The sequence below is a fragment of the Quercus robur genome, chromosome 4, assembly GCF_932294415.1.
Source record: "Quercus robur chromosome 4, dhQueRobu3.1, whole genome shotgun sequence".
NCBI lineage: Eukaryota > Viridiplantae > Streptophyta > Magnoliopsida > Fagales > Fagaceae > Quercus > Quercus robur.
The window spans coordinates 80,880,757-80,901,979 of NC_065537.1; the positions used below are offsets into that span (position 1 = coordinate 80,880,757).

The 21,223-nt window shown below is 33.6% G+C and overlaps 1 protein-coding gene and 1 long non-coding RNA gene across 17 annotated transcripts; one reads left to right on the plus strand and one right to left on the minus strand.

Annotated features, from left to right (window-relative positions):
* Positions 1–822: 822 nt before the first annotated feature.
* On the plus strand, positions 823–13,505 carry LOC126724289 (alanine aminotransferase 1, mitochondrial-like). Of its 16 annotated transcripts, XM_050428865.1 has the most exons (14): positions 994–1,765; positions 1,933–1,995; positions 2,094–2,165; positions 2,264–2,374; positions 2,566–2,703; positions 2,837–2,911; positions 3,346–3,435; positions 4,219–4,388; positions 4,506–4,583; positions 4,868–5,006; positions 5,089–5,226; positions 5,538–5,637; positions 6,219–6,292; positions 13,487–13,505. In XM_050428865.1, exons 1-9 carry the CDS (start codon positions 1,742–1,744, stop codon positions 4,543–4,545), a joined length of 783 nt encoding a protein of 260 aa, XP_050284822.1. In that variant the 5' UTR covers positions 994–1,741; the 3' UTR covers positions 4,546–4,583; positions 4,868–5,006; positions 5,089–5,226; positions 5,538–5,637; positions 6,219–6,292; positions 13,487–13,505. The 16 variants fall into 16 exon arrangements, with proteins under 16 accessions (XP_050284833.1, XP_050284835.1, XP_050284834.1 ...); XM_050428870.1 differs by lacking the exon at positions 13,487–13,505 and having other exon boundaries at positions 979–1,765; positions 4,519–4,583; positions 6,219–6,532; XM_050428869.1 differs by lacking the exon at positions 13,487–13,505 and having other exon boundaries at positions 1,856–1,995; positions 6,219–6,532.
* A 957-nt stretch (positions 13,506–14,462) lies between these two features.
* Positions 14,463–19,523, minus strand: LOC126724329 (uncharacterized). Its single transcript, XR_007654929.1, has 3 exons — positions 19,216–19,523; positions 15,606–16,951; positions 14,463–14,963 (listed from the first exon to the last, which is right to left on the minus strand). It is a non-coding gene; the product is annotated as an uncharacterized LOC126724329 (long non-coding RNA).
* Positions 19,524–21,223: the final 1,700 nt, after the last annotated feature.

Consider the following 21,223-nt stretch of genomic DNA (forward strand, 5'->3'; position numbering starts at 1 on the left):
ATTTTGCCTCAATGAAACTTTCTATCTTAAGTTGTGTTGGACATTGGATAGGTTGTGCATCCGAGATGACATTAGGTAAAATTAATTTTTGATCCTCCATTATCATATATATTATATAGTACAAACTAGTTACATATTTGCACAATAGTTTGAAATTTTTTGTATGATTTTTTAAAATTGTATTTGATTTTGTAGATTAAACAATCAATATGTGTTATTTGAAGTTCACTACAACCCTTGAGGAAAGCAGGTTGAAACTGCTTTCCTCAAGGGTTGACTAAAAAGTGCCCAAAACATCAATGTTTATTAGCTTTATTCCGAGGGTCATTAAAATCCTCGAAATAAAGCAATACAACCCTCGGAATAATCTATTAAAATTAGGCGGGCTAGTTTTTAGTTTTTACACTCCAGCGCCAATTTTACCTCCAAATTTAAACATTTGTCGATGCATCCTATTCCTATCACAACCTTCGATAGAAGATATCTCAAAATTTCCAACCCTTGAAATAAAGTCCAAAATTAAAATACAAAAGGGAAAACTCATTTTTGTTCACGCTCCACACTCAGAAACCGCTCACACAATCATAAAATTCTCTCAAAATCGATCTGAGCTCATCTCAGAAAACTCAAAGTTCGGAGCTCATCTCATCTCATCTCCGACGGGCTGATTTGCGGTGGTCAGCTGTCTCATCTCCGACGACAAGCGAGCCGTTAATAGACTTAGCACTCTTTGCCACCCCAGGTCTGTCTCTCTCTGGTTGTTTCCCGAGAAATTATGGAAATTACATAGTAGAACTATCCAAAAAAATTTTGGTATTCTCTCTCGTTTTCTCTCTCTCCATCGGTAGATATTTCTCTTCCTCACCATTGGTATAATTTGGGGGCTAGGGTTTGGGTTACATGTCCTTTGGAATCTAAAGTATGGATTGGATCTAAGAGGCTTGAACATATTATATTGAAGAAATGCTTAAAAAGGAGTTTCTAAGTTTTAACGGTGTGGTATAACAATAGTATAAATTCAAGTATGGGTTGGATCTATGAGGTTTTTGGTGGTGCTATGTTTGTTATTTTTTGTTTTCCAGTATTTTATCTAAGAGTTTGATGCTGATTTTGAAAATTCTATGTGTATGTTAATTATTGAAAATCAGCTATAATATAGGTTTCCCCAATGGATATATTGATTATACCAGTGCAGTGTAAATCTTTGTGTTTCTCAAGCTATTTAAGCTAAAATCAATGCAATTTTATTATCCATTTTTATTGGTTTTTTGTGTTATAGAGTATAAATTAAAGTTTTTTGAGTTCCCTAATTTTGAAAGGACTGGACTATGTGATATCAAGAAGTTGCTACAAATTTATAATTTATACATTTGAAACTTGTCTTAAAGAATACTCTTCTCTGTAGGAAATTTGGAGTATACACAAAAGCTTTTGTAGCTGGACTTCCAAAAATCATTAACAATGTCATATCTAGCTCATCTCCTAGTGTTGTTATCTACGATTAATTCACAAAACAATCTTCATTTGTTTGTCACACATGATTCAGATCATAGACAAAGCCTTTTAGATTTTAATCATTTTGCCAACAGATTAACTTATACAATACGGATAGATTATTTATGACAGATAATGAAGATCAATCTCAAATAGAAAATCCCATCAGGAAGGTCAAGGATTCAGCTAAGGAACAAAATGAGCATAACCTCTACGCATTCACTTCCAAAGGAAAGTGAGGAAGATAATGCCTCTCAAAATATCATATATGGTATATTTTTCCTTTAACTTCTGTTTCATTTTGTTTGATTGTTGAATCCATAGTTATTGCTGCTTCTCATTTAAATAAAGTGTTTGGTAGCTCTGTTTTATTGTAGGAAATAAAAATGATATATTTTGGGTTATTCTTATGTGATACTATTGCGGCTGGTATTGAAGCTCGTGATGGTTTTCTTAGCCGATCCAAATGATATCTTCTTGACAGATGGAGCAAACCCTGCTGTAAATTTTGACTTCACTTTCTTTTTGTTTCTATAACTGCCAGTATTTTCCATTTCCAATTGATACATTTATAACAGATTGTGTTTCTCTCTTACCAGGTGCATATGATGATGCAATTACTGACAAGATCAGAAAATGATATCTTCTTGACAGATGGAGCAAACCCTGCTGTAAATTTTGACTTCACTTTCTTTTTGTTTCTATAACTGCCAGTATTTTCCATTTCCAATTGATACATTTATAACAGATTGTGTTTCTCTCTTACCAGGTGCATATGATGATGCAATTACTGATAAGATCAGAAAATGATGGATTTCTTTGTCCCATTCCTCAGTACCCTTTATACCCTGCTTCAATTGATCTCCATGGTGGCACACTGGTATGCTTCTAATTTGTAGCACTTTATTCAGAAGCTCAAGATTGGTTGTATTCAACTACTAAGTGAAAAGACTTTTTTTTTTTCAGCATAGATTTAACACTGACCTGACTTGTAACTTGGAGGTTGGAAAATGGAAATTTGATTTATTCTTTTTTGAATTTTCATTCAATCTTGAAGTATGGTCATTTCAGGCTCCTTACTATCTCAATGAAGCAGCAGGATGGGGATTGAAAGTCTCTTCACTTAAGAAGCAATTGGAGGCTGCCAAGTCCCAAGGCATCATAGTTAGGGCTTTAAATGTTATAAATCCCAGAAACCCAACAGGTCAGGTGTGCTATTAGTAGGTTTGAAGAAGTAGAGATTTGTCTAGCAAAGTTCCTAAAGTTCACGTAAAAGAGAATGCATTGCTATGTGTCTATTTTTGTCCCTGTACATTATATGATTTTTCTGTTGTACCTGCAGGTTATTGGTGAGGAGAACCAGCGTGACATTGTGAAATTCTGCAGGAAAGAAGGTCTTGTGCTACTGGCAAATGAGGTTGGTAAATTCTTATTAGCAAAAGATGTTGAAACAGCATGCAACTCTAGTAATAAATAGAGATTTGAGTACTTGTAGGGAACTAAATTTGGTTTTGTTTGCTCTTTATTGATTCCCTTTGCTTGCTTGGAGCCCTACCAAATAGATCTTATTTGATTTGCTATGTTAAAGTTACAACTTATGTCCAATGAACTTTATACAAGTATATCAGGAAAATGTTAATTGTGAATAGATCATGTGTAATGTATTTGAGCTGATTTTTGTGGAATTTGAAATTTGGATTAAGTGTCAGGTGTTAATACCATGTTCTATTACTTGGAGATTTAAACTGGATAATAAGGTGTTCACTTGTTTGTAAACTTGGTTCAAAGCCATTATGATCTACTTAACAGCTGTGAAATTATTATTTTCTAATTGAATCATTTATCTTTAAGATCAACAAGACTATTCTGGTGCTCATACATATGAAAGGATTGATGCGGAGGGATCTTTCCATACTGAATGGTTCAAGCTTGCCAAACAGTGTAAGGTAAGTTTTGGAGGTATTCCACTTGAATGAAACTCAAAATAATCCTAATAAATTTCTGCCCAGGAGTCTGCTGGGCAGAGCTGACACCACCTCTACCTGTTGAAATGTATCTCAATTATTACATACTCCGATTAAACACCCTAGCTCTTGAGCAGTTTTATTTCAGTGGTCTTTTGGCCAAGGACATTGCGGTGGAAAACCTCCCAACTTGGTTAAATCAGGTCTTAAATTTGAGGAGATAGAAAATGATGCGAGTACTCGAGATTATGTAACGAGGATATGGGACTTCATGGAATCACTCTGTAACGTTGAATCCATGGAATTCAGCATAGAAACTGCAGAGGTATGGATATGTTACGTTTTTCATGCTCTAACTCTCTTATCATTAATTAAATTGCTCAATGCTACTAAATAATATTTTTGCGAGTGGGTTGTGACTTTGTGCAACTTGTGATTGTTATGTGGTCATGCAGATCCTCTGCTATGGTTCTATTGATGATCTTCCTGTGTTTAACAATTTGACTTTCTTGACGTTTGGTGGTTGTATTAGGTCTTGTTATTATATGTGGCCTGCAGTACAACTCTTGCTTTGTCAGGCTCCAAAGGTGCAAACACTTGTCTTTGAATTGACATTCCTAGGTAGCCATATTTTTCTTCTCATCTTGTGCACAAAGATGATTATAGCAGTTCTGTCATTGAGGTATACTGGTCTGTTATTTCAGATGTGGATTGGTTTCCCTGACAACTTGCTTCTTTTTAATGTTTGCTCTACTAACAGACAAAACAACTTGATGGGAATCTTCCATCTGAACTTGAGGAGTTCCTGAACAACAATCAAGGGGTTGAAATGGTAGTAAAGTTGGGTAGAGAGAATACTAATTGTCAAGTGATTCTGTTACAAAAGATCAGGGGCCCTATCCTTCAGCTGAAACCCAAGAAACAACAGTGGTAGGTCTTTTCACTACAAAACATGCTTGTTTTTACTTCTTCTACTTAGTAATACATGCTCTTTTTTCGAGTGATTCTCTTTTTAGTTTATGTCTTGGTTTTCTTTTAATACTGCAGCCTCGTGACACAGCTGAGTTGGAAAACGTGGAACCTTTGAAGGATAGTGAGAACAAAGCAGGAAAATGCAAACGCTAGGTGAATTATTCTTGATGGAGATGTGATCACAAATTTGAGATTATAAGTTTGATGCTTTCATGTTTCTTTTCTGATATCAATCATTTTTGTTATGTCTAATTTTTGTTTTTCTATTTTAACTCAATTCAACACAACTAAGATAAATCCTAACTATATTGAGTCTGCTACATGGTTCTTTTTATGCTACTTGGCCTTATCTAGGACATGTCCCCATATATCTTTTCTTTTAACATAAATATTTGTTGATGCAATTTGGCTAATGTGCAACTGTTAAAATATGGCAGAGTGATCAAGTTGGTGTACAAAGCATGGAAGTGTTAAAAGTAAGAGATGCCCTCGAAGAAAGATTGAAACAAGAGGGTATCCTTAGTTCCAGAGCTTCAAGTCTGATAAAGCCTAGAAACGTCTGAAGCCAGTTAATGGGTACTGTTTCTACCTAAGCTCTCTAGTGTTGGCTTCTTTCTGAAATTTTGAGTACTAATTTATTGAAACTGGAATGGAACAGAGACGACTTGTGATGTATGATGATTTTGATGATGATGCTATAGACGTGGGGGCTACTAGATTCAGAATGGTCATCCAAAGTTCATTGAGCACAAGTAAACTTTCCCAAATTGTTTCTGCTAAAACAAATAAGCCCAAGGTATAAAACTTGATTGGACCTCCTCTTTGTAGTGAGTTTATATGGACATTAATTTCATCAATCAATAGTAGCCTGCATATGAAAAAAACCATTACATATATGTTTCTTGTTAAAATGGTGTGAATAGGTTCATCAGGTGAATGAAATCTTTGTCTGGATAATGGATGGTATTGGGGCTTTACTTTCTTGACTGTATCACTAGAGCATTATGTTTCTTGTTTGCATCCTTGAATCAAGAATGTTTGGTTGGTTTTTATTTTAAGAAGCAAGGTACCACAAGTATGTGCTTTTATGGTTCTTGTCCCTCTCAGGTTTCCAAATGCGCTTGGGGCTTTTATTTATCCAATTTATGGTCACGGGGAACTACCACAGGCTTTTTGCTGTCGTGCTGCTGTCAAAGGTTGCATTCATGTATGTTCTAGTCAAGGGATTCACAGTTTAGTTTTCTAAGAGCATCATCATTTGATAATTCCTTACCATTTTTACATCCTGCTGAATACTTGTTAATATCTTGTGCATTTTGTTTATGAGGAAATAGGTATGTGCATGTTCATACTTGTCTAATCTTATTTCAAATGTACTTAACTGTTTGTATTATGCTTTTCATAAGAGAGAACTTGACCTATTTGCATGATGCCATTAAGAATTGGGAGTGAGTCAATTATTTGCTTTGATTTGGATTGAAATTGTGTGGCTAATAATTGAAAACCTGGAAACAGATTTCATAGGAAGGGGTGAAACCAAAGAATAGTTAGAAAGGAAAACTTCATTTTTTTTCAACTTTGAATAAGATTTTTATTGATAAATACCATATAGATAATGTTGGCAGTACATTTTGGATCAGGATATTTACCTGGTTGCAGAGATTTGGTTATTGAACTTATATCTTTTTGTTCTTGTCAATATGGACTTCATTGTATGACAATTTTTCAATCAAACACCTCAACCATTTAACAAGTGCATGATTAATAGGTTTGTCTATTTCCTTGCAGTTCTTAATGCAAGGGAAAGTTGGTGGCTATGCATCAGTCTTTAAGAAGTACCAGGAGAAGGCAGAATCCTTTATGTGAGACTCTTTAAACATTAGTACATCCTTTTGCATTGAAATAGAATAATATTAAGATTAGGATTTTGATCATGTATGGTTCTTGTATTGATTCATTTCTCTTCTTCTTCTTCCTTTTTTTTTCTCCTTTATCTAGTTAAAATACTAAGTTCCTTTATGTTAATATGAAAATGTCTACATAAACTTCAAGAATGAAGAATTTAGTAACTTGGAAAGCTAATTGAATTTTGTTTTGATATTTGTGTTTTGGTATAATATAGATTTTTTATTATGTGGTTCTTTAAAGTTTATATGCATGGCTGTGGGTTTCTATTTAATTTTTTTTTTTTTAAAGATAAAAACCTTATTTTGAGGGTTGGGAGACCCTCAGAAAAAGGTTATTGTTCTTTTATCCCTTTTAAATTTTTTAAAGGTTGCCAATCCTTGATAAAGATAAAACATTTGTTTCGAGGGTCATGTAGGCTGTTGAAATTTCAATTTCAAGGGTCACAAGGCCGTAGAAATTTCCGTTTCGAGAGAATTTGTTTCAAAGGACATCAAGGGTCAGTTATTATTTTGAGGCTTTTAATGCCTTTTTCAAGGGTTTTGACCCTCAAAAAAAATCAACTTTGTTTGCTTGAGGTAAATGTTATATAAGCCATGAGATATTCTTAAATGAGTGAATAAATTTCTTTTCTTTGGGGGAGAAAAACAAATGGCCAAAGTCATAAATTAGCCCTTAAGAGAGAATAAAGACCATATGCTCAAAATCCATTTAAGTAGGCCTGGCTTTTAGTGTGATGAAATAGTTCTTGCATAGATTATCGCTCTACCGCAATATAGGCCCAAAAAAAAGGGTTTTGAGTCTCCTATTTTGCAAATGATAATTAGTTTGTATCACTTTCAAAATAAAAATATATAATGTATTTTCTAATCTAACTCTATGCTGAATTAATTTTATTATTCTAAAAAATTTTCTTTTGACTAAAGAACATTTTTGGCTTCTTAAAGTTTGGGGTAGTTTGTTATTTAAGCGGTATTAAGCCCCTTACATCTCATTTTTATATTGGCTTTGACATCCATTTTCACTAGACACTGGTAGTCTAGTGACAATTAGTATAATACCAGTAACGTGGCTTAAGAGACAGCATTTATTTGATAGTAAATCTACTAACAGAAATAAACGGCAAGGCTAATATAATGAAAATAAAACCTTTTTTTTTTTTTTGAGAAACTAATGAAAATAAAACCTACTAGATACATGATTAGGCTTAGTTAGGCTAGATACAAATTCCTCAATAGAAGCCCATAACAAAGTCCACCCAAGCTCATTCATAATAATGTTCAAGATCTCGGACACAATGACTCAAAATTCAAAGATCATTTTAAGATATACGGTAGTACAAATTAAAATTAAAAAAACAATAGCATTGTACAAATTCATAAAATAAACCAAAACAAATGTAGATTTTTTTGAAAAATTTCAGGTTTATAGTCAACATTTAAATGTTTGTACAATGATTTATTTTCTCAATTTACTCTTAAGTAGTCAAATTACTTGTTTAAATTTCTTTTATTTGAATTTCTCTTTTTAAGTTATTATGTTAATGAAAATGTATTATTTTTTTTTTGTTAATATCTATTTTTTTTAGAATGTTGTTAATATCTATTAGGATTGGATTAGGATTGGACTCTTAATTTTGCTTTAGTCCAAGAGTGGCCAACGTGACAGTTATCATATCATTATTTTACAATTTTTTCTTACAAAAGAGTATATATGTTATTGTAGTTTTAGCCCCCCCCCTTTTTTTTTTAATAAAAGAAATAGATTAGATCTTAGAACAATAGTTTTCTTTTCTCTCGTGGCTTTAGATTTTGCTTTAATGAAACTTCTTCTCAAATAGTACTGGGCACTGGATAGGTTGTGAGATATCATGCTTCTAATTATGTCTACCATCCTATTAAATAATTATATGTTTAATATAAATTTTCTCACATGTAAACATCAAGATTTTATATTTTTGTGTGTATATATATTATATTAATTAAAGTGCAGGCCAAGTGGTTTATCTCTTATAAGTTTAAACCTTGATATATTCAAAAAGAAAAATGCTAAAGCTAAAAATCTGGTTTTGAACCCCATGTATTCAAATTGTTCTCGTTTCAATTGAAAAATATGTTTCAGACCCTTTTATTAAATATGTAAAAAAATTATTAATTAATTATCAATTTATCTCGATTATATGATCAACAACATAATTGTATTTTATCACAATTCAACATGCACCAAATCATAAAGTAAAAAATATAAATAATAACATTGTATTTGGTGAGGGCTTGGAAAACCAAATTTTACAAATATAAACCTTGTGATATATTTTTTTAAAAATGAATCATTTTAATTTACATTAACTAATCACTGAAGAGACTTAAAAAAAAAAAAAAAGTCTTGAGACTTGTTTAAATAAGTTCATGAGTGTAAAGTGGTGGGCTGTGCTAGTGGTGTTGAGTTGCTTCCTATGGCACTAAAACCAAGTTTTCTAGATAAGGGAGTTGGGACCGGTCTAGCTATAACTCAAGTTGGTTCGGCTTGTGTGCAAACTAGGCCAGGTCTGCCAGGAACGTGCTTACGATAGGCAGAACTGTTTCAGGCAAGTTGTGGCAGACAGACATAATAATAATAAAATAAAAAAAATACCTGGCCACTTAGTGGGAAATGACCAAACAGCCATTGAACACAATTACAGCAGCAATATTAACCATTTTTACGGAAGGGAAAGAACAGAACAGAAGTAACAAGTATTAATATGTATGGATTAGTCAGAATGTTAGGAAAATCAACTAAAGTCCGGTCCGCAGGAGCAAAGCTAGAGAGGAAAGAACGTTCCTTCTCAACGCAATTAATCTCTCAGGAAAAAGTCCTGCCGTGGAGATTAACTGCCCTGAGGGAAACGGACTTGAGTGGTTTTTTTTTTTTTTTTTTTTTTTTTTTTGCACAGAGTCTCCTTGAGATTTTCACAGAGAGCAGGATTTCATGAGAGAAAGAGGGAATCAATCTACCGGTGCATGCCTGCCGTTCTAATTCTCACTTTGTCTTTCTTTCTGGTTGTTTTCTTTCTTTCTTTCCCACTCGTTTCTTTTCTATTTCCCAGTTTCTTTTTGAAGCTCCTATTTCTTAGTCAAAGTTCTCGTCGTTCCTCCTCCCTTCTGCTCATGGTAAGACCCTTTTTTTATAGTGCCTACCGTGACCAGATTTTACTGTTTTAGCCCTTAACTCCCCTTGTCTGGTCTGGGTGTACTGGCCGACTATCACTGTTTCGTCTGTGTGCCACCCTCCCATCACCAGATAGGGAAGAGTATTTTGTTTACTTGTCCACCGTGGCACCCTTTCCTGCTACGGTCTGGGTTCTTTCTCTCTCCCTATCTCTCATGGTATGCACCTAGTGGTTCCAACTCAGCTTGCTTCTTTTAGGTAGTAAGTTATCCCAGTAGGACACCTCCCTGAAAGAGCCTGAGCCGGAATCTTCAAAATAGATTTTTCCCCTCTTCCCACCACCAAACCATGCCCTCTGAATCTCTGACCCCCGACCTCACCATGCTCTGTATTGGCTGGGTACAGGCTGGTGGTGCCTAGGCCTTGCGCGTGCCTTCTTTCCATATGTATCCAAAATCTGCCTGCTGCCCGTTCGTCTGTCGTGGTTTGGAGGCTTGCCTGCATTACCTGCCATCCGTTTTCTTTGATCTTTTATGTGGGTTGCTTTTTGATTTCCTGCTCCTCTTAGGAGCTGGGCTTTATTTGATGATGGGCCTTATATTTCTTTGGCCTACCTCATTTCCTACCATATTTGTTCTGTTATTCCTGCTGTAATGATTTAATCTTGCTGGGCCTCTTTAGGCTAGCCATTTATTCTTTCTCCCAGTGGCTTGGTATGGCCACTGGTTTCTTTTCTTACTTATGGGCTCCTGTGTCCCTTTTGTTTTTCTCTTGGGCATCCTTGGCTCATTTGCTTTCTTTGGGCTTCCTTAACCCTTTTGCTAATTCTGCATTTCCATGGGCTTTCACTAACTTCATTGGGCTTCCCCGGCCCAATAACCTTATTCTCATCCTTGGAGTTTATGGGCCTGCCATAAACCCCTTACTTTTTTAGTTTGCATTACTTTGGGCTTGCGGCGGCCCTTTCTCACTTTTCTTCATCATACACTGCCCATGGGATGCTATTTCTCTCTTTCCGAGCTTTTTTAGGCCCACTTGCCTCTTCAAGACCCATTTGTTTATTTCTTGGGCCTGTAATCCATTATTCCTGCCGCTTAGGCCTAATGGTTTTGTTGTTTGCTTGCCAATTCTTTGCTGCCCTTGTTATTGGGCTTTCCTTCTTTTTACCTGGATTCTCACAAATGACCCTCGACAATGAGTTATGTGACTTAATACACGTGAATAATTTTATGAAAAATGATATAATAGGTGGGAGAAAATTCCTTCAAATTCGTTCCTAGTTAAACTATAATAAACTTTTTGTGTGTGTTGTTTTTGGATAATTCTAAGTTTGGAGGCATCCAATGCTTAGGGAGTATGAACTCCACGAACCAAAGTGCTGAAGGAGGCCCATCCAGTCCTTCAAAGAGTAGATAGGACCATTCCCTTTTGTCAAGGCAAATGAATTGAAGCAAATAAGATGGCAAAAAATATTGAACTAGTAATAATTAGTTAGTTTTACAGCCAACATAGCCTGTACAAACTAACATAGAAAATACAAATTTGCATGGAGAAGTTCTGTCAATGAAATCTGCATCAATCTAATCATCCCCATCAGTTGTTTTTCCCAGTTGATCCATATGACACAAGTGTAGTAACAGAAGCAACCCAGCATCGAGTTAACTGGATTGGGTATAGATCCAGTGGCTCTAGGAAAAGTGGTCACTAAGAAACCTAAATTATATAAAATTTAATAAAGAGACAATTTGAAATATCAACGTCACAAAAGAAAAAAACTCAAATACATGAAATATTCCAATTTCTTTTGTACTAACAAAGATAATAAGAAAAAAAAAATAGACTAATAAAAGATAAAGTGCAAATTAAAAATGCTAATATGAGAATAATAAAGTGACCACAACAATTTCATTACAAATCTTATGCAACAAGTTGTTAGCAAGTTATTAATGGGTAAAACGTGTCAATATTGAACCCAAATTAGAATTAGTAATAGCTTACCACATAAGATTTATTGTGAAAATATTGTGGATGTAACATTACTCTTATATTTATTGAACTCAAATTCTTATGATTCTCAAGTAAAGATGTTCAACATTTTTATTAGGGTGGTCAAAATAGATTAATTTAGTATATAATTTTAAAAAAAAAGTATATTTACATTTTTTGCACGTTAGGATGGTCATAGACCATAATAGTTTAAAATAATTATTTATATAAAATTTTTTTTCATGTATAATTTTTTTTGGACAAGTGGGGGTGGTCCTGGGACGACCCTCACATATATTATGGGTTAAAAAAAAAGGGGCAATCACACAGAAGAAAGAACACTAAGGATTTACTTAGTTCAGTCTTTGGTCTACATCCATGGGCAGCGACAAGGAGAAAATTCCACTAACAAATATGAAAAATACAAAGGTGGTGCAGAAGAATTCTCACAAAACCCATACCCCAATCCCAATACACCCAAATTACTCAGGCTGTGTTTGGTTCATATATAATATTTTTCAGAAAATAAATATTTTTCGGAAATGTTATTTTCGGGAAAGGAAAATGTATTCAGGTTGTTTGGCTGCCTCAGAATTCGTTTTACAGAAAATCAATTCCGGTGTTTGGTTCGTTCAAACATTTTACGGAAAATGCTTTACGTTTTATGGAAAATCAAGCTTTGCAACCAAAATAGAAAAAACAAGAGAAGAGAAAATTTGATTAGCCATTCCACTGCATCAAATGGGAAAGTAAGAGTAATCCAATTCAACCCAATTCCACACTCACATTTTCCCACCAACCAAACAAACCCACAAAAGAAACAAAACCCAAGAAAAAAATTCATCAAATCCGGTCAAATTGAGAGAAGAAGGAAGAGAGAGAGGCGACTAGGTTCTATCTAGAGGCGAGATCGTGCGGTGGAGGCGAGATCAAGCGGTGTTGGAGTCGATCTTTGCTTGATCGGTGCTGTGCGATCGGTGCGGTGCTGCGATCGACAAGACCGATGCAATCTGGTGCGATCGGCACAATGCTGCGATCGACGAGACCGGTGGAGTGTGGGTCGTCAGACAGGAGCTCGGTCTGTGGTAGTCGGACTGGAGCTCAATCTGAGGAGTGCGCTGCTGTGAGAGCTCAGACCGTGTTGTGTGAGGAGTGGAAGTGGTTTGAAGTGAAAATATGAACATAAATGATTTTACGGGTATTTTGGGTTATTTTACGGTTAAAGGGGTAAAGCATTTCAGTTGTTTGAATTTATTGGTTCAACCAAACACTCAAGTTTTACGAAAAAGCATTTCCGGAAGTAATTTGAAGACGTAGTCCTAAAATGTTAGGGTTGGCGATGATCCTCAATAGAATTAGTCTATCTTACTATAACTACATAACTCAAATTTAGGCTAAGCAATAGTTGCATTGCATGCAAACAATAGGAATCCAATTCAAAGTCACGTCGACTGCTCCAATCACATAATTTCTTGCTTCAGGCATGGCCGGCTTAATAGGTGATGCAATTGATGCAATCGCCTAAGGCCCCCAAATAAAAGAAGGCCCCACTTGTAAAAAAAAATTATATATATAATATATTTATTTATATTTTTTAATTAAAAAAACTAAGCACTTTTATTGGTCAATAAAATGCAATAAAAAGACCCTATTGTATCCTAAAATGCAAAAGATTAAAGAGGAAAAAATAAAAATAGTCAAACTTCAGCAATAAAATTAAATTTTAGGAGACAAATTTATTAACTCATTCTTGAAATATGCTAAAATCAAAATTAATACTAGACAAATCCATTAATAATACAACGTAATTGTCTTGAAATATGCTAAAATAGAGATTATAAATTTCAAAAACAAAAGAAAAACCTCTCATCTCTCTATCTCTTTGCCTCTCATCTATATTCTTACAGTCTTACCTTTCTTTTCTTCATCTTCATCTTGATTTTTTATTCTTGATCTTTTTCTGTAAACTCAGTCAGTCATTCTAGCTTGAATTTTTTTTTGTTTGTTGATTCCAGCGTACCAGTCTACTAGTCGGCAGTCACCACCAGAGGTATTCTTCTTCAGTTCTTCCCCTCTTTCTTTTTGTGACTTTGTCTTTCCGAAAATGAAGACTCAGAACTTAAATTATATATATTTTTAGTTTGTTTCACACTTTCACTACACAATTGTTTGATGGGATGGGACACGTTTTTTCTTTTTTGCTATGATAGCTTTTTTGCCCCTGCAGCCCCTCTTTGTACCCTTTTCTACCATAAGTGCCATGATAATTGATAGGAGTAGGACACGTTTTTTTCTTTAAAACTTAGCCATAGGCATTGGATGAAGGACTTAGGAGTAGTGGAGTACAGGGTCGTTGGTTTCTCACACTTTTTTATTTTATTTTATTTTTTATCTGACACTTTATCTATTATTATAAATTATTATCCTAATTAATAATTTGATGTGTGTCATATCAACTCATTTGTATTATAGTGACACAAATTTATTAAACCATATATTTAATTAATTTTTATTTGTGCAGGTTTAAACTTTAAAGTGGTCACAACTTTAGAAAAATTGCAAAATCAGGTTCAGTTGTTCTATACTTTAAATTTTATTTTTAGTTAAATTATCATTTTTAATTATGAATTGTGTTTTATTTATCTATAAATATTTTCTCATTATAAATGTCTACTAGAAAAAATTTATCCGGATATGAAAAACTTCTAAAAAAGAGAAAAATTGAAAAACAAATTGAATCTCAAAAAGGATCTATGGATAATTTGTTACTAGTACTAAAAAAAACAAAATAGAAAGTTTGGGTGAAAATATTACAAATGAACAAGAAACTTATCAAAAAGAGTTGGAAGATAATGAAATTATACAACAAAAAGAGAATAATGAAAATAGTCCTAATAATGTTCAAACATCTAATGTAACAATAATTGATAATGAAAAACAAAATAATTTAGAAGAAAATGAAAAAATGACTAACCTACTTACTAATAATATCTATGATCCAAGTCAATGGGAAAATATTGATACAAAATTAAGAGATTTATTAGTAGAAAAGGGTCCAATTAGAGACAATGATCTAAATTTTCCTATAGATAAAGATCGTAGACATTTTTCTACTACATTTTATTTTAAAAAGTTATCAAATGGGGAGAAATTTAATAGAAGATGGCTAGTATATTATTTGATTAATATTTAATTATAAAAAGGCTCCATTTAAAATTTTCGCCTAAGGCCCCAAAAGTTGTTGAGCCGGCTCTAGCTTCAGGTCAGCCGTTGCATCTTTAATGGCTTGGGATGATCCACCAAAGATGGCATCCTTGTGCTCTTTCACTTCAGCCTCTTCTTTCTCCTTGATTGAGCCAGAAACTTTTGTCTCCCAGCTCTTTAAGTTCCTTCTCAATTTGGTGCAAAACTGATTCAGCTTGGTTCTTTGTATCTAGGGCATCCCTCTTTTCCATGTCTTCCTTTAAAAAATTTTCAGCTTCTTTAACCATCCTATCAACATGCAATTTTAGTAACGTAATTAGGTTAGGTTTACAGGTACTTATGGTAGCTTCAAGTCTTCAACCATAACAAGCAGTAGAATATAAAATGTGAGTGTTTCCATTTATCTTGGTTCACATTTTGATACAGCATAGATACTTGAATTGCTGAGATTTCAGAAAGAAAAGAAAGATATAGGTTCTTGAAGACCATGGTAGAATCATTGAAAGGGGTAATAAAAAATAAAAAATAAATAAAAAGAAGAAGCCCTTGAACTATAAAATCAAAATTAAAGATAAAGAAATAAAAGAATTTTTTTTTTTTTATTTACAAAATACAAATTAGCATATAAACAAGAAAAATCATTTTTTTGCCAACAATGGTTATGGTAATAGGAGTATAAAATAACTAAGTAATAAAATGCACTAATACAGAAATGAGTCTTGATTTACATGGAGTTTGGTGATGCAATCTCTTTTAGTTCTATAGTTGCATTTGTTATATATATTCAGTTATTTCTTAGATGGTTAGATAATTATATTCGGCTCAGCTATAGGTTGGATTTCAGGATCATTCAAGCCCCAAATTAACCAAATATTTTAATTTGAACAAATACCAAACACTCTTCATAACAACAGTTTTTTCAAAACATACTTTATCACTTGGCAAGGTGCTAGCACCAGTTATGGCAGTATCCTACTTTCCAATTCCCTTGTCAACTGCAGTGACCGAAAGAATACCATCAGCAACAATACCAAATTTCACCACAATTTGAGGAACTCCATGTGGCACATGTGGGATGCCATCTAAGCGAAAGCTTTCAAGAGATTTGTTGTCCCTCACAAACTCTCTCACCTTGATACTTGTTTATATTCATCTACTGCAGTTGAAAAGAAAACAACCCTGATTTGGAAATTGGTAAGGTTGGGTTCCTTCAGATAATCTGTCATCACACCAACTGAAGTTTCAAGTACTAAAATGAAAGTCACAAAAGTAAATATTGATGCCTCAACTATCTCAACAATTAATGCAAGTTCTAAGTACTACAGTGGACAATATCAGAAATAGAGAGCTCTACATTGAAAGTAATAAGTGACATCCAAGAGCACAATGTCATTCCAGGGCCAGGAATGAAAGCCACAAAAATAATTATTGATGCCTCAACTGTCACAATAATTAGTGCAAATTCTAATAAGTACTACAATAGATAATATCAGAAATAGAGAGCTTTAATTTTTCTTCCATAAATAAAGAGGAATAAGACAAACCTGAACTATAGCCCCAAGAGCAACAACTTCAAAAGGATTTACAGTCACATTGGGCTCTTTTCCAGTTATTTCCTTATTTGCTCCTAGACAGATGGGATGCTAATTGAACCAGCAATGAGATTACTTCATCTATATCTTTGAAGGAAAGATTTGTATCTCTCAAGGCAGTTTCAACACGTGATAAAAGCCTATGAAAAAGTATATTGCAGTAGTAATCCACCAAAGTGATGGAAATAAACATTCATCGACATTTCACACGAGAATTACAATAGTCAGTAGGCATACCTTTTAAGCAAAAAAATCTATTATTGATCTAGAAGCTCCAGGAAAGCCTCCTTGAAATACCATCCGTTCTCTAACTTCAAACTATTGGGATGGCTGAAATGACAGCCTTCCCTCAATAAAATGTGAATGTCTTTGTATTTAATAAATTGATTTAAAAAAAAAATGAGAGTAAAAATCAGAAATGGAAATAGGGATCATGAGAATGGCACATATCAACTAAATGGCAAAAATATATATTCCAGCTTTCAGGATGTTCCCTATTGGCTATTACATAGCATCTTCTAGCTTTGAGATTTCTCTTTGTTAGTATTCTTAGAATTTACAATCAGGTGGCAGAGTTGGCCAATAGAGAGGCTGTGGTGAAGGACATTCAACAGTTTTACAAATGTTTGGGTTTGACAAGTGGATGGAAGTCCTGGCAGAGTCTGGATTCCCAGCAACTGTTGCCTGTAAGTTATTTATAAACATTAGCTTGGATAGCAGGCAGCAAACTCGGAATCTTATACTCTTTTCTTCTTGTACTATTTTGGTTCCTTCATTTCAATGTACAAAAAAAAGAATGGCAAGACAAAGCACATTGTTGGTGTTTGAAAAGTAGTAGAAATCATGTTCTAGAAAGCAAGTAAACATCGAAACGGGAAGCTTTTATAGTCAAAGTATATCGATTTATTGTTCTATCCCATGTTGTTTTCTTCCATTCAGAATTAGGCTTCTGGGTTGTCCATATTTAGAAGTCCTTAAGTACAAGCTCATTAGTTCAAATTGAATAAACTAGAATTCTAATTCTTATATATATTTCCTTCTTGTCCTTTCCATATAACATGATTTGCTTTATGTTAAAGTATGCAAGGAGGTTTTATTTGTTTGGAACTCTTAAAGGTTTTTTTTTTTTTGCTTGGTTTGATCTGTCCATTAGAACTGATTTCATTCAGCCTTCTCAATTCAAGCATGGATCAAGAGCTGGCTGAAGGATATCAGGGGAAAAGAACTTAAAAGTACTTATAGCTGTCGTTTGTCTTTATTTTATGGTCTATTTGAACCAAATGTTGAGTTGTGTCCATCTAAATTTTTTCTTATATTCGCTCAATTGATCGTAAGTTCGTTTAACCAAAACTTGTAAATGTGTACAATGAAGTTGAGTGAACAACATACTTTTATCTTCATCGTTAATTACACCGAACGATTACAAATAAAAGTTTTTAAACAAAATACGATGAAACTTTTCATTACAAATAAATTTCTATCTTGAAATTTAGCGTCCACAAAAACCCAAACAGATTGCTTAAGGCTTTAACAACTTGTGGCTGGAGTATGGATTTGGATTTGGACTTTGGATTGCTTGTGTTGTGGTTTGTCATGAAGTATCAAATTATGACTAATACTACATGCAGAGTGTGACCAAAATTGTAACGTTGCTTTCTGGTACAATCTGCAACAAAACTGCAAAGGAAAACTAGACGATCGGCAAGTTGCTATTAAAGTTAAAGGCCCTCTTAGACTTTGGTCCTTTGAGAAGACAATAGATTTCTTCTTAAATCAAGTTGCAATAAAACAATTGATCAGTATCAAGAATGTTTTGAGACTCTATGGTTGCTGCCTGGAAACTGAAATTCCCATCCAGGTTTTTGAGTTCATCTCCAACAACACTCTTTTTGATAATCTCCATGGTAAAGGCAAATGGGTTCCTCGCCTGATCTCATGGCTTGACTGTGTGAGAATTGCCATGGAGACATCCTATGCTATTTGTTACATGCATTGTGGCAGGTCAAGACTAATAGTACATTTGGATAAATCTTTCACTGCCAAACAGGAGAAAGACTTTTTTCAAGGTAATTCAGTTTTGGATAAGAGCAGCTTCTAAAATTCAATTAACCCCAGGTTAGCACAAATTCAATTCAAGATTTGTGGCTTTCTAGGTGAGTCAAATGAATTTCTTAAACGGCCAGACCTGTAGTCAATTAGCATAAGAGCAGCTTGAGAATACTGAAATGTTTTGGATTGGGTTGATTGGATTGAATTGTAATTTTATGCGAGTATTGTTTGGCATGTACTTTAATAGGTTGAATTTATTGTGTCTTGATTTTTTTTTTTTTTTTTAGTATCTAAAAGAAAAAAAAAAAAACCCTTTTTTAATTAATAGTATTTAATTAAAAAAGCGCAAAAAAGGTGGTGAAACCCCTAAAGAAATAAAAAAGAAGTAAAATACCAGAAAAACTATCAAAAGTTCAATGAATCCAAGAAGTCTAAGCAGTTCCCATCCCAGTAGAGAAAATATTGGAAGTCGAAGGCAACACGGACATAAGCCTTGTTGGCCCTGTTTCAATAATAATTCGATTTTTGTGAATCCTACAATTTATGTAGTGTTAGTGAAGTATATACAATGAAGTTTTTCATTACAAAGAAACTTCTATCTTTTGGATTTTAGCCTTAATAAAAATACTAATAGATTGTATAAGGCTTTAACAACTTGTGGCTGGATGGAGAGGTTTTGTTGTGGGTTTAGGTCGTGAGCATGGATTTAGCACCCATACTCATGTGGTAGTAGCACCCATTTCCATTCAAACCCAAATGACATTACACACACAATAATCTCATTGCAGAAAAGTCCAATAATCTTCCAAGAAGTGAGCAACTAGCACAAATAAGTAACACAAATCACTGAACCAAAATGACCCCAGTCGCAACAATAATGAAGAAATCCAATGACTTACAGAGTATTTGAACCCATTTTTTCCAAATTCCAGCAACCTTCCTTCCAATTGACTGAGCTCTCCTCACCACATTCCAAGTACGCCTAACAATCAGAGTCACCGAAAGACACAGAATTTTACAGAAATTTTGAAAGAAGAGAATTGTATAGAAAAACTCCATGAATATCTTTGTAAACGTGGTTAATGACTTCATGCAGACATATATGCCAAAACCCATAAATTCTCTCAATTGGGTAGCCAAAATAAATCAAATGTTGATGGGCTAGAGTGACTGAGTGAGAGCCAGAAATCTGTCATACCTGAGCTTTGAAGCGTGAGAAAGAGAGAGAGAGAGAGAGAGAAAGAGGGAGAGGGATAAAAACAAAGTAATGTGACTGTATTAATTATCACGCTACTCGATTTCGTATATCGTTACTATTGGTAAAATTACCCTTTTACCCCTTTTGGTTACCAACTGGTCCTGTGCTTTAATCCAGGGGCAGATTAGTCCATTAACAACGGCTCTAAACCAAAATAGGCTCCACCATTTTAAACTCTCACTTCGGCCCATCAAAGGGTAGAGAGCCGAGAGCCCTTTGGACACAAAACTAGTATCTTATCCTAAAAAAAAAAATTAGTAATACTGTTGAAAAAATTTAAAAATAAATTTCATGATTTAAAAAAAAAAAAAAAAAAAACTTTTCATCATCTGACTTACCCTTTTTTTTAATGACAAAAAGGTTTGTATTTATTTATTTTTTTATTTTTGAGAAAATTTAATGATAAAAGGAAGGTTATACATTATAGTATAGAAATTGATATATTGTTTACTTTATTATATTTAAGATTTCTGCTATCAAAAGCCGTAACTAATATATATTGATATTTTTTTTCTTTCCTCTTGTCTAGAGTCATTTTTTATGTAACAAATATTTCAAATCAATGAAACATATCTACCTTATTCTTATTATTCTTCTTCTTTTTTTAATATAACTAGTCACTAACCCGTGCGATGCACGGGATAATTAAACAAAATTTATACACATTCACTTTTATTAGTACAATCATTTGAAAATAATTCTAACTAATACCCAAATGTAAGACACACGTTGACTTACTATTTAAAGTAGCCTTCTGAAGAATTTACACATATTGTGCAATTGAGCCTTAATTTCTCATCAACAATAAAAATATGGAAATTCAAAACATGGAAAAAAAATAAAAATTACAACAATTAATTACATTATCTTTCATGCTATACTTTGTAATTGTACGGAATTAAGTCAACTCAATTTAAGTAGTTGTAGTAAAATTGGCTTCTACTATTCTCTATTCTATAGAGATATGAACATATTGGATTTTTCAAACAATTACCGGTATTGCAATAAAATGATTTATTATTGAAAATAAGAAACAAAGAAAATCTGTCTATAGCTTAAGAAACACAATATACTAAAATTAAAAAGATAAAATTTTCGGAGGACAAAATATTATAGATAATTTTAGAAACAGATTATACACTTAAAAGGGTTAGTAATTTATAGCACTTACCCCCCACTATTAGTATACAGACACCAAGTGCGGTCGTCGTAACCCTTTGAAAGAACCTTCCCCAATTGGACCCTATCAAAAAAAAAAAAAAAAACACACAATTAACAAAATTGATCCAAAAGGGTCTAAAAAGCACACAAAATCAATTCAAAAAACAAAAATATGAGACAAAATAATTACTTTCCGTTGCCAATGAAATCGTCTTTTGTATTGCTGTTCCAAACTGCAACACTTATCTCTCTAAGGCCTTCAATTAACGAAAAAACAAACTTCTCTTGGAATACCGAAGTATTATGACCATCTATACACACACGCACAAAAAACAAAATCAGCATAACTCACTATAACTCTATAGAAGCCAAATATATAAGTAGTTGTAATAAAATTGGCTTCTACTATTCTCTATTCTATAAAGATATGAACATATTGGATTTCTCAAACAATTACCGGTATTGCAAAAAAATGATTTATTATTAAA

Excerpts from the sequence above, each read along its gene's own strand:
- LOC126724289 (XM_050428865.1), top strand. The coding sequence starts at position 1,742 with ATGCCTCTCAAAATATCATATATG. Across the intron at positions 2,166-2,263 it reads CAGATGGAGCAAACCCTGCT|GTGCATATGATGATGCAATT; the intron begins GTAAATTTTGAC and ends CTCTCTTACCAG. Across the intron at positions 4,389-4,505 it reads AAACCCAAGAAACAACAGTG|CCTCGTGACACAGCTGAGTT; the intron begins GTAGGTCTTTTC and ends TTAATACTGCAG.